The following is a 13,553-nucleotide window of genomic DNA, read 5'->3' as shown; positions in this document are numbered from 1 at the left end:
GCTTCAACTTATAGTAACTGGAAAAGCATACCCTAATTATAACTTCTAATGGTTTTGCTCACTTCCAAACATTTGAAAAGAAAATGCAAGTTGTTTATAAAATTGGTTTTCTTGTTTATTTTAAATGAAGCTGGTACAGACAATGTCCATTCAAAACCCACGTCCCAGGCCAATAGGTACAAACAAGCGTGTCAAAGTAACACCAGTTGGCTGCTGTGAACATTCTTGCATGGATACCTGCGCGTACTAATTGCTATATGAGGTTAAAATGCTTCTGGGCTCTTCTGGTAATATTTAAAAATCATTAGGGTTTTCAATTTCACATCTTCAGCAAAGCCATCTCTGGAGCAAGGAACAGATGACAACAGTTCTAGCTTTTCCATTGGCAACTCGGCAATCTTCTTCATTGGGCCATCAGCATAATTTAAGCAAAATAGCTCCAAGTTATGGATACACAACTTCTCCACAGTTTAGTTCTCTGAAAAACTTCATCTCGCACTGAAAGTTATAGTCCAGGAGTGAGACAGTCACACATCAAAACTTCAGGGCAGATATGGAAGTCATTAAGAACACTCGCCCACCTGGCAGATCTTACAGCCTTCGTGCCTGAAATGCACGAACCCAGCGAACATACAAATGCATGTGAGTACATGTATTCCTAAAGGGGGGGCAGAAGGGAAGAGGGGAGCAAGGTTGCAGCTGGATCACAGAAGTTCAGCACAATGAAAACAGAAACAATAGTGTATAATGAGCACGAGAATTCAAAATACCAGACGCTCGAAAGTAAACTCCCAGAGATGGGGTGCCAGTTTCAGTGTTGAACACCACATTACAAAAGAACTATTATTTAAAAATAAAAAAGGATTAAGGGGGAAGAAAATAAGAAGAATCTAAACTGTTGAGTGACCCCCCGTCTGTTCCTGATAAACTTCAATCACATCTTCCTCCTCCATCCCGAGCTGTGAGAACAGAGGAAAAAACAGCAAATAATTGCTATTAATAATTTATTAATAATTGTGTAGATCTGGTGTGATGAAATCAGAGTAGGTTTATCAAAAGGGTGAAGAAAATTTCAGTCTCCATCTCACTAGACAATATCCACAATTTTTAGCCATTTTTCTTCAGATTTAGGTATTTGAATCAACCCACTTGTGGAGCAGTTCACATCAGCCTGGAAGTTGCTGGCTTTACCCTTCTATAAACCCCTTGTTTAGGGGGAACAACCTCCTAGTGAATGCACCAGCTGTAGTGCCATATGAATTACATCTACTATAGTACACTACTAGCTCACAGTGCAGCTTAACACCTACACCTTGCAACTCAAATCCTGTTTACAACTATTCTCTCAGGGAGATCAACTTGTTCAATTTCACAGTCAACAAGTTTGTTTGATATTTCCAGGTCATTATTATGAATTTCTTCCTGCTTTTTCAAAACAATTGGTGGAAGTCACTGGACAGAAGTAACTGATTTCTGTTTATTTACACTTTGATCTACTAAATGTGAACTAAATACATATTTATTCAAAAATCACACTGAAGCTTAAGCTCAACAATGGGAAGCTTCCCTTCATGTTTTTCCCCCCTCTAGTAAGCAGTGACTACACCCTCCTTTCTGAGGCATTACACATGGAGGTCCAAGCAGGCTCTTTCCAAGCTGCCTGTCTACCTTACTAAAAGATGCTAGTTAAAGAAATGCAGTCAAACTATATTTCTCGGAAGAAACTCACCTCCTTGGGGGTATGATTATCAGTAATTCTCTGACCCTCGAAGAGAAACCTGAGTGAATTCATTGGAACACCCTAAGAAAAGAAACATACGTATAAGAAAAAAACCCAACTTACTGAATACTGTATGGGTTTACAAGAAAAAACATTTTAAATAAAAACAACAGATGAAAGTATAAGAGTGTTAGTTCCTGTTACACAGGGAGCTCAGATATTCTGTTACATTCAAGTACACTACCAAGAAATGACTCAAAAAGTGACAAAATGCATGTTTGTTCCACAGTCTCACTGGAGTTGTAGCTCAACAACTTGGAATTTTCCTTAGCTTTTTTAACTTGTCTGTATTTATGAATTAAGTACTGACTATACCCTCTCTTCCAAGATATATTTACACAAGTATTTTTCTGAACAGTGTATCACCCTTATTTAAGGATCCTAAGACAACAGGAGGAATGTGATGTTTACTTCATTAACTCCTACCCTTGCTTTCCTCATCTTCTATGGCTACAGGAAGGAATCACAACCTTTACCATTATCAATTCTGCAAATGCTCAATACTGGGAACAAGAAAGAGCAGAATTGAGGGGAAGAAAAATGAACAGCATTCAAACAAGGTGAAACAAACATCCCAAAGGTAAACAGAGTTAAGTTAAAGTAAGTCTGTTGCACAATGTGCCCGTGTTCTGGCAGAACATCGTACTTCACATCAATAGATAAGGCAAACACCTCATCTTTTCCTCCTCTTGCAAGTTATGAGCAAAACAAACTCACGTGGAGTATGACACAATTTTATCACTTAGCTCTCAAATACTGCATGCAAATAACTAGGCAGAAAATTTTCTCAGGTAAGGACAGGATCTTCATACTGTTTCAACAATCCCTCTGGCCAATGTGGAAGAAATGTTTGTCATCCTTTTACCAGAGAAAGGCTAATTGACACCAAAAACTGCACTGACTGCTGCAAAGGAAATTATAGACCCTCCAGAATTCAGCTCAGAAGATACAGATGTACTCAAACAATTATGTCTTTCTTTAAGAAAGAATTCCACACATGTATCTTCATCAGTCAGTAAGTATGCCACATTAATTATTTCCAATATGATTTTTTTAAATTTTCAGGTTTTTAAAATGAATCATAACTTTAACCATTTGGATTTGGCTACAAATATATCTGGTGTTTGATCTTTTCTTTCCTCCTAATACAGAAAGACAGCAAAAACCCTCCACATTTTGTGAAAGAACACTTCAATGACAAGTTCAACTTGTCTCAAAGTATTAGGAAAAAGCCCCCAAAGTATTATTACTTATGATTATATCTCCTGAAGTGAACTCCAACACACTTAACCAAGAAAAGGCCATACAAGGCATCTATCCCCAAAGCTGAGGGCAAACTAGGCCAGGGCTTCTGGAAATAGCAGCTGTGAATCCACTATATCTGCCACAGAATCAGGAAGTGAAGACATATTTTTGTTCTGTAACAATTGTTACTATTTACGTATACACACAATTAACACTGCAGATTTCTTCAACTTAGGGTATAACTTCACAATTGTCTTGCATAGGAATACTTTTACTTGTCTAAAGAAATGAGGAGATACATTATGTTTGTACCATCAGATACCTCAAGCCTTTATTTGAAAGCACAGTAAGAAAAGTGGTTTGGGTTTTTATTTTCTTTTTAAAGAATATCATTATTTCACAAACCTGTCTTTGACAGTATGATTCTTTGAGTTTCTTGAGGTGTGTTGTCATTTTCACCTTGAAGTGAATTTCACTGCTGTCCTAAGGACAGAAAAGAAAAAAATTTACTCTCCTTGTAGTAACTGCTAACTTTATCTATTTTAATTTTAAACATTTAATTAAGAAAAAACTTATCTAAAACTTACATGAAACATGGAATGTGATTTAACTATCACCATACATCCCTTGGTGCATCATAACGTGAACCTCCAGGATGACTTATCAGCCACTAAATTCACTATGTACTTCCACAGGAAGCTCTTTTAAAAAAAGCAGATGGCATCATATAGCCTTAGGCTCAACATGGAGGTTTTGGATTTGAAATTACTAAAACCCATACATGGTTCAGTCTGTGCTGACATCTTTACCCAGATGATATACTTATGAAATACAAACATACATATGCAGGGATTTCTGTTCTAAGATTCTAAAGAGACAAGTTAAAGCTTGCACTTCAAAATATATACGAAACCTCGTTCAATTAAATGTAATTATCTAGAAGTTAGGATACAGGCAGACTTGGCAACACAAATCTAACCTAAGGAGAAATCTCAGGTCTTATTATTCTGTAGTCCTTCCCACTAGCCATAAGATGCAAGTAGCTGCCATTGTCAAAATGGCTACAGATAAGATGGATTGCAGGAGGTTCTGTGCAAAAGGCATGTGGGCCACTTCCAGCTTTTCAATGTGTTCTCATAACTGCTGATTAGGCCAGCAAGAGGTAAGGTAGTTTCTGTTAGTCCTACCTGAAAGTCATCTATCTCCACCCAACTGCAGCAAACAATACAACTCCAACAACCAATTCTAGCTGTCATCTGAAGTAGAGGTTCTTTGCACAGAAGATTCCAACACAGCCGGAATACAGACTTCTAATCCACCATTCATCTGGTTGCTACATCTACTAACAGGGCAGCCAACAATCCTTTTTCTATCCCTGAAAAGTAAAGCTGACCTCATGCCTAGGGTACTGCACAAACTTTGAGGACCTGAATTTATCAAGTTTGCTGCCTTATTTCATTCATACCCTTGGATAAATTAATCCCTCAATGCATCAAAAAAAAGCATATCAGAGTATACTAATACACATTTCTGGCAGCTGGAAGTAGTTTATGACAAGGGAGGATCTGCACTGAAGAACTGAAAGTATCAACTTACATTCGGTCATTTCTACCATACAAGAAGTCACACCTCCATCAAATGTCAACAAGCAATTATGTAAAAAACTCACCTGCCCAATGACTTTGAGTTTAATGTACTCCCCTTCTTTCTTATCTCCTAAGTCCTCAGCTGAAGGTTTTGCTTCCTGCAAGAAAAACAAATAAAACCTGATCAGTTAAACACTTCATTATTTTCACCGGACAGTATGGCAGGTGTCACCCCTTTATTGCATAAAATCAGACTACTCAAGGTGTCTTCTTTCTGTGTGTGTGTGTGTGCACAAAAATAACAGCAACACAGTATTATGAATGGTTGTCTGTCTATCTGTGAGAAGGTTAATGAGAGAAAAGTAACACCATAAAGAACATAAGAAATGAGAGAAGAACCATTTGGAAATAGATGACATACAAAAATAAGAAGTATAATTTTATACCTCTAACTCCTAGACAACAAACAAACAGCAAAAAACCCACAAGAAGCTCACTAAGAGGCTCAGATATTTGACAGAAAAAAGGAACACTGTGAGGAGAGTAAACAGAAAGTATTTGTGACATCCCATTGACTTAAAGAGAGTGAACCATGCAAACATTTTACAAACCACTGCATCCAAGGTAGCCCTTATTTTCAAAAGGCTGGTCAGCTAACTTTTCTCTGACAACAAAAGAGTTTTCTTCTAACACATTTGTTTTAAGACCACAATACTTCAAAGTTTAAAAAGGTGCAGTTCCAAGCACTATAGTGTTTTGATATCTTTCCAGGGTAAGAATTAACTGTACAGACAAGTTTTGATTCAACAGCTTGAGCGCTAAAGCTCATCAAAAGGGTTTAAGTGTTATACACTCCTAGACATTAATTAAGGACATCAGAGTTTTCATGTTACCAGTTGATAGATGAAACAAGTGAGAAATCAGGCACGATTAACCCCATTCCTTGCCTGTCACTACATATCCTGCATCAGGCACTGCAGGACAAAGAGATTTTACACAGAGATCTGGTCTAGATGGTGCTCACTGAAGAATTGTTCCCAAGTTAGCCATAACCACAGGTACCCTGCTGATCATGTTTGAAACCATCCTTTTATATTTTACTTCTTAACACTGTAGACAAAAATAAACAAAATATGCATGGGTGCCTACCATAGGCTCCCACCCAAAAGGGACTTTTTGCTAAATGTATAGAAATATCCCCTGTATGGTTGGACTTGAAATTTAGGATTGAGTGCCAAAAACATACAAAATACTAACCTTCCCTATTAAGTCCATCCAGATAGGTCTCTATCTCCAGATTAAAACATTGTAAAATTTTTTCCCCCTGCTCCCTAAAGAAGTTAAACATACACAACTTCTTTGAACATTAAAAGATCAGGGAAGGTCACAAGGCAAGTCAGCAAACACCCTTCCCATCTGCACCAGTCTCAATCTGGAGTAAAGAAAGAGAGGAAGTATTCTTTCTATCAGTTTGACTCATTGTCTAAACCCAGATCAATTCAATTTCTACAATGAAAAGAAGTATGAGCCAGAGATTCCACCTGGTTTGAATACCTTTTATTTTTTAATACCCATCCAGGCACAACCTAAACTGCAGGGATTGATTCATCACCCTTCAAGCTCAAATCCAAAACCTCAACCCAGGCTTTTATGCAACCTGACATACACAGGACTTCAAGCAAGTCACTTTAGAAGCATGAAAGGAGTTCATCACAGGTAACACAGACAGATCACCTGTGTTCCCCACCAAAGTTTCCCCTAACACATTTGGACTCTAAGCTTCTGGGACTAGTTGCAGGAATAGAAACACACTGGTATTCACTCCTGACCAGAAAGAAAAACAAGAAACTGCAACTTGTTCTGATAACTTGCACAAACAGCTGTTTTAATGTCTTTATGCAGCATTACTAACTTCTAGGAATCAGAGCAAGATTCAGATCTCAACTGATCTGCTCTGTAGCTTCAAAACTAGCTGCTATTTCACTATTACTGAAAGAATTTGTAAGAACACTGTCCCTTTACATGACATTTCAGGTCAGTCACTGTCTAAATTTACTTTACAAACTGCATGACAGCATCTTATCCCAGCAATAGAGGTATTTGTAGTAGTTATATAGTTCTGTACATTGTAACAAATCTACCTACTCAGGCTTCCAAACCAAATCATCCTGTAAAAGGTATTACTAATGATCACTGCTACTATGACAGTGCCTCTGGCCAATATGAGTGATCAAACTATGATTCATATTTGACTCCTGCCCTCAAGGAAAGAGTGCTCTAGTATTAAAAACAAATAGGGAAAGTGCCCAAGAGTAGAATAAGCAGAGGGAATTGGAGTCTTCAAATCATAAAGATGCTTGTTTAAAGCCCCACAACCTCTCATTCACAAAATAAAGAGGAAAAAAAGCTGTAGTTTCAGGAGAAGAAAAATAATATAAAATCAAATAATAGAAGTGCCAATAATCAAAGCTTAATTTAGGAGCAAAATACTTTACACCAGGATACAAGACCCAGCAAGTCTGAAAATGCTCTCTGCATTTTGTCAGTGAACTATACTGCCATTCAACGCCAGATGGTTAAGGCAACACAAAATTACTTAGAAATAAAGAAACTAAGGAGATTCCAAAGTTGTTACAACTACTAGCATCCATTAACAAAATCCTGGATCAGCAACTAGCAAGGAAGCCTCCAGACTTCTTGCCCTGTGAAAAGAATGGTGCTTTAAAGTACCTCATGAAACAGGACATAAAAAACACCACCATACAAAAGAACAGAAATACCACAGCACTCCAATTTCTAACTTTTCATTAGATGCCTAAGGTTTTAAAGGCTTCATTGCAGTTTTCCTAAAGAGCACAATGTAAGACTCTGTGCACTGTCTCACACTTATATACGGACCCTAAAAAGCACACGAAGTTTCTTGGATGAAACACACTGGTACTGCTATTGCAACTAACAAAAACTAAACATACACAAAACAAACTTGCAATATATTGCAAGTTTCCTCCTCCAATTTTCAGAAGGGATAAAACTTCAATGTCTAACCTTAAAAAAACAAACTATACTCAGCATTTTAAAGGAAAATTGTCAAAACCAAAAGAGGAATAGATGTAGAACACGCTTCATAACAAAGCAAATAAATGCTTACATTTTTTAAGGGAGTGAAAAACATACACACAAACTACAGCATTCTTTATTAACAGATTACATTAATAGATAACATTTAGATTAAAATAATGCAAAAACAGCCTAACACACTTGAAGGGAGGGGGAAACAATTTGTGTTTTGTTTCATTTTTGCTTAGATCCCACCAAGCAACCATGAGGTTTTTTTTAAGTCTGCCCTTCTTTCAAGTATTTTTATTTACCATAAAAGTCAATTTCCCACTGAAAATAAAGTAACCCTTCTTTTATGGGTGATAAATGACACCCCTCTTAACTTAATTCCAGGGCCAAAAAGAACAATACTCTAAGCAATTCACAATTTTAGGTAATCAAGTTATTCTTGTAAGATTGATAAACAGAGGAATGAGATTTACAGTGCTGCATAACCTTACATTATTCTTCTACTTAAGCATCTGTTTAGCTCTTGTTGCACAGTGCTCCAGAAATGAATGACACAACGTCTAACAGTGTTTTGCTTATCTATTAAAAATAAACAGCAGGCTCCTTATTCACAGACCTTTAAGATACATAGCCACAACAGGTTATCACATACATGGAATTTTACATACTTCAAGCAATCTCAAAGACAAAATACGCATGTATTTTAGCAGAACTTGCCTGGGGAAGGATTTGCCTAAGTAATGAAAGCTGCTATTTGCTAAAACATACCTTGGTTCCGATATGCAGACAACTAGAGAGCAGGTCACGTGAACATCTGTCTATAAAATCTAGTTCAGAAATTGTTGGTGAGTTTGTTTGTTTTTTTTTTTAAATGCAGTCACTTTCACGTATTTTGCTACAGGGGCGATGTGTCCTAGGAGGCAGCAATCGCTGTGCTCCCAGCTGCCCCTCTCCCAGGCACAGGCACAGAGAGGCAGCAGCACCATTGTCAGCCGCATTGTGCTGGGAAGTCGGGGGCGGGGAGGAAGACCACCAGCGCACACAGCGCTGGCTTCTTTTCACGGCTCCTACTGCACCAAGGCTACTCCCCAAAGCAGACACGGTATGCACTAAGCTGAGCCTTGTCTCTGGGGACTTTTAATTTCCTGGCTGGCACCAGTACTATTCTTGACTTCACAGCACTACAAGAAACACATGTAGGTACTGACATTATCACGATAGCTACACTTTGGGAAAAATCAAAGATAGAAAACAGTGCCCTATGACGACAATATAAAAAAAATAAAGCAAAACGGAACACAAATTGAAACCGGAACGCCGTTTTAACTTTCCACTAGCAGGACATATAGCCTAAAGCAATAGTTGTAGGCAAAGCACTGTATACATGCCAGGCCGAGCAACCCAGGAACTTGCGGTACAAGCAACTATTCAACTCCCCGGCTCAGAAAACAGAAATGATGTGGGCATAACGAGAATATTATTTGGAGCGAAGGCAGGACAGAGCCTTCATAAAGGACGGGGTGTTTAATACAAGCAAGCAACGCTCAGCTGAGAAACGAGGGGGAGAAAAACAGGCTTTCACATTCCTCGGGCGAACGGAGTACCTGGCAAGCCTAGCCTAACCCTCACAAAGCCCGCTCCGGGGGAAAACCATCCTACCACACACCCGGGAAACGAAAAACGAAAGGAAACAACAGTTGTGCAACACAGCTTATCCCTCGCCGCATTCCCGGGTTTCCAGGGCCGGGGCTGTCCCGGCGGCGATTCGCTTCGTCCGGACACCGCCCCGGCCCCCGTGTATCCCTGCCTGGAGCCCGACCGCGCTCCTCGCGAAACACCCCGAGGAAAGAAGAGAAAAGGATTAAAATGCACGCGGAGAGGGGCCCGAATCGGCCGAGGTCGGAGATCGGCATCCATCCATACACACACACACACTCCTCTCGGAGAACGTTCCCCCCGGCGCCCTCCGGGCGACCGCGACTCTGCCCGCCCCGGGCAGGGCTGCCCCGCGGCGGCGGAGAGTGCGGGCGGGGGGCGGCAGCTCCTCCCGAGCCCCCGGGGCCGCCGCGCCGTTCCCCCGCGGCCGGGACAGCTGCCCGTACCTGGTCAGACATGATTCGGCCCCGTGTCGTGCGGCAGGCTCGGCTGGGCCGCTGCAAGCGCTCCGCTCCTTTCTCTGCCCGCAGCGCAAACACAGGGCCGCGGCACGGGCGGGATTTCCGGTGCGCCTGAGCTCATTTCCCTCCCGGGCCCCGCCTGCGGCCCCGCCCGGCCCTCGCGCGGCACCGGCTCCCGCCGAGGCCGCGGGGGAGGCGAGAGTCGCCGTCGAAAGAAGCGACCAACGTTAAGGGCAGCCCTGGCGACCGGAGCCAGGGTTGCCACAGCTACGGTGACGGGCCTGGAGCATCTCTCTTCATGAGGAGAGACTGCGGAAGCTGGGCCTGTTCAGTCTGGAGGAGATTGTGAGGGGATCTCACGAATGCACAGAAATACCTCCAAGGCGGGTGCCAAGGGGATGGTCCCAGACGCTTCTCAGTGGTGCTCAATGACAGAACGAACAGTAATGGCCATAAACTAAAAGATAATGAGTTCCACCTCACCTTGAGAAAGCGCTTTCTCAGGTTGAGGGTGGCAGAGCACTGGAACAGGCTGCCCAGGGAAGTCATGGAGTCTGCCTCTCTGGAGATATTCAAACCCCTCCTGGTCATGTTCCCGTGTCACCTGCTGCAGGTGACCCTGCGTGGCAGGGCTTGGACTCGATGCTCTCCAGAGATCCCTTCCAATCCTGACAATTATGTGAAGTCACATAACCCTTCCCACAATAGTAGATCTTGGAGCAAAAATCACTTTCATACTGCCTACCTCTAATATCTTGCTGAGGTTGTTATTAAGACAATATGCCATAGCAAAACTCACTTTTGTTTAGAGACAGTGTTTTTTTTGCAACCATGCAAGCAATGGGATCTGCATGTATTAAGCAAATCTGCAGCCAGGCTTGCATTTGAATAAATTTGCAAAGATGTATCATTAGAACAGGTGCCCTGCTTTACATTGGCACAGCATCGCTATTCAGAAGTCTGCACAAGAAATAACATCTACCTAAAAGATTACATTTAGGCTGCAAGCTGTTTGGACTATAGCATGGAGTCCTAACATCCCCTCTACAACTGCTCAGGCAACTCCTGCATGGCATCACTACTGGCATATGCTTAGATCTAAGTGACCACCAGCAAGTAGAAAAAAAACTCCACACATGAGAACCATGAAATAGCATGAATGTAAAATTAATGAATCAACAGAAACTAGCTCAATTGAAAAAATGAGATTATTACCCTTATGCTACTAAACAGAGTTTCAACTTTACCATCTACCTTTGGGAAAGTGCAGAGTACATTCATTAGCTCTGAGCAAGAGGCATTCATTAACATAAACAGGCCAATGCTCTGTGTGCCATATTCCCTTGTAATAACACCAAACACCAAAGCAGCTGATCTCTGTGCCTGCATTTCTGCTTATCAGTGAATGCCAAGCTACAAACAGAGCTACACCAAGAGGTGCACTTTTGCCAGCCAGCAGAACAATCAGTATCTAGACTCATGGGAATTAGTTCTAATCACAACTGTTAAAACAAGTCAGAATTAACAAGGGAGGGAAAAATAAATAAAGAGAACCAAAACAAATGCTATACAGAGCTAGAGAATGAAGATGATCTTTCTTAGACAAGGCCAAGCAGAAAAGCCAAATATGTTCATGCTATGCCAAGCTCACAGTAAGAGCTCATTATGAGCTTAATAATACACACAAAGCACCAAAATAAGCCATGCAAGGGCTCCACAACAACGCACAATACTAGCAAAATGGAAAATGACAAATATTCTATCCTGAACATTACTGCTTTTTATAAATTTTAAATGGGTTTTTAAAAACAGAGCCTTACTGTGCTAAGGCCAAAGTCTCAGACTCTGGCACAAACCCAATTTTTTCAAGTAATCCCATAATAAAAGCTAACACTCATATGAGTTAGAGTGCAGTTATCTATCCACATGCATAGCCATAAAGATACAGGGTTAGAATGTGCTTATCAGCACACACACTAACAGTAGCACCACCTTTCACCACCCTTCTTATTCCATCAATTGTGGATGCACCAGCTCTCCAAGACACAAGCTAGTTTTATACAGGATCTTCAAAGTTAATCTCCACTAAGACTGTGAAAACTGTGGATGCACAGCAGTAAAGCTCTCACTTTTCTTTTTCAATGGCTCAAATTCAACATAGAATTCACTTAAAGAGAAAGTAACAAAAGCTGTTTAAAAAATACCAAATATACTTACACAAGCTTCTTCCCACAAAACCCAAAGCCAGCCTTGCATTTGCACGCACTGCCCATAGTACTTGCCCTAACAACCTCACTGAATTCTCAGGTGTTTTATAATGTCTCTTATTTTCCTACCTGCACTTAACCTCAGTCACCTGATGCCAATAAAGTTCACCTCTGTTGACTGATTTCTCCAAAGCTACTGTATAGGAGCCAATAGCTGCAAGAGGTTTTCTCAAAGCTATTGGCCCACACATACATAGAGTCTGTGCAAAGCTTCAGTCCATCAGAAACAGATTTCTTTAAAAAGGAGACTTTAACCTATAAACAATTTGTAATCTCATAATACCAATTTGCTTGCCTGATAGCAGTTAGTGCTAGCCAACAGGATGAATGTAGTATTCTAGGGCAACCAGCTAAGTTAACAGTAGCTCTTACATAATAAGAGTACTCTGCCAGCAGGGCCAGAAATAGTACTTTAAAACTAGGTAGAACCTGGAAATTCTCTACCTCCTTGAACCTAATTTCTTTGGCAATATTACTGGTTGTGGGATTTTAAGAAAATTGGTTATGTGATGTAAAGTACCAAAGTCTTTCCTTTGAATAAAAAAATCTTCAGAAATATTAAAGTCCACAGATTTCTCTCACTGTGGACTTTCCAGCGTACTCCTGGAAACAAAGGCATGCTGACTCATACAGATGGTTGCATAAAACGCAGCAATGACTGTCTGATATAAATCAAAAGCGTTTCTTGGAGCCTCTCTACCTGCGGGCAGGAAAATCTCTGCCTGTTTTCAGTACAGCTAACCCTGCGTATGAAATAAGCGGGGATTTCTAAGGGCAAGGAGCGGCGCTTTCCGCCCGCCTCCCACCGGCACGCAGCTGCTCGGCTCCCCAGCAGGGCCGCGGCACAGAAGGTCAGCCAGGCGCCGCGCTGTGCACGCCCGGGCTGTGCCAAGGACAAAGCACGAGGTGGCACCAGAGTAGGAGGAGGCTCAAGTGGCCGCCCCAGCGCCCCGGGCCGTGCCTTCCCGCAGACGGAGCTGCCCGTGCCCCGGGGAGAGCCGAGCAGCGCGGGGAAACACGCAGCGTTCGAAACGCGTTTTATACGAGCAATTTGGTGCTTGTCTGTTGGCGAAGCCAAGCTTTTAAATACTCGCAATCGCACTGTGTCAACAATTCTTTACGCAAAGGAAATGCTTTCGGTGCGATGAGCTGCAGGTCAGGCCACGGGAGCGAGAGCGGAGTGGGCAGAGAACGCAACCCGCCACGTGCAGAGGGCCGGGAGCGCCGCTGAACCCCGACACCGCGGCCGGTGCGGCTCGGGGTCGCCGAGAGGACCACCCGCTGACCCCTGCTTCGGGGTCCGTTCGGGAAACAAAGTCTCTAGCACGGCCCCTCGCGTCCCGGGGAACACACCCGCTTCCTATCAACGGTGGCCGACCCTGCCGCCAACTGCGGCACCCGGGGAAGCGAGGACAGCTCGGGTGAGGTGCCAGAAGGGCACACCGGCGGCGCCCCAGCTCCCGCGTGTTTGTGCGTCAGGAGACTCGAACCC

The 13,553-nt window shown here is 42.0% G+C and overlaps 1 protein-coding gene across 1 annotated transcript; it reads right to left on the bottom strand.

The window, feature by feature from the left end:
* Positions 1-425: 425 nt before the first annotated feature.
* On the bottom strand, positions 426-9,900 carry SUMO1 (small ubiquitin like modifier 1). Its single transcript, XM_021555380.2, has 5 exons — positions 9,780-9,900; positions 4,695-4,769; positions 3,431-3,508; positions 1,730-1,801; positions 426-959 (listed from the first exon to the last, which is right to left on the bottom strand). The coding sequence occupies exons 1-5, from the start codon at positions 9,789-9,791 to the stop codon at positions 891-893; spliced, it is 306 nt and encodes a 101-aa protein (XP_021411055.1). The 5' UTR covers positions 9,792-9,900; the 3' UTR covers positions 426-890.
* Positions 9,901-13,553: the final 3,653 nt, after the last annotated feature.

The sequence above is a fragment of the Lonchura striata genome, chromosome 8, assembly GCF_046129695.1.
Source record: "Lonchura striata isolate bLonStr1 chromosome 8, bLonStr1.mat, whole genome shotgun sequence".
In the NCBI taxonomy this organism is placed as follows: Eukaryota; Metazoa; Chordata; class Aves; order Passeriformes; family Estrildidae; genus Lonchura; species Lonchura striata.
This window is presented reverse-complemented; position numbering and strand designations above follow the sequence as displayed.

Excerpts from the sequence above, each read along its gene's own strand:
- SUMO1 (XM_021555380.2), bottom strand. Across the intron at positions 1,802-3,430 it reads AATCATACTGTCAAAGACAG|GGTGTTCCAATGAATTCACT; the intron begins GTTTGTGAAATA and ends TTCTTTTCTTAG. Across the intron at positions 960-1,729 it reads ATAATCATACCCCCAAGGAG|CTCGGGATGGAGGAGGAAGA; the intron begins GTGAGTTTCTTC and ends CTGTTCTCACAG.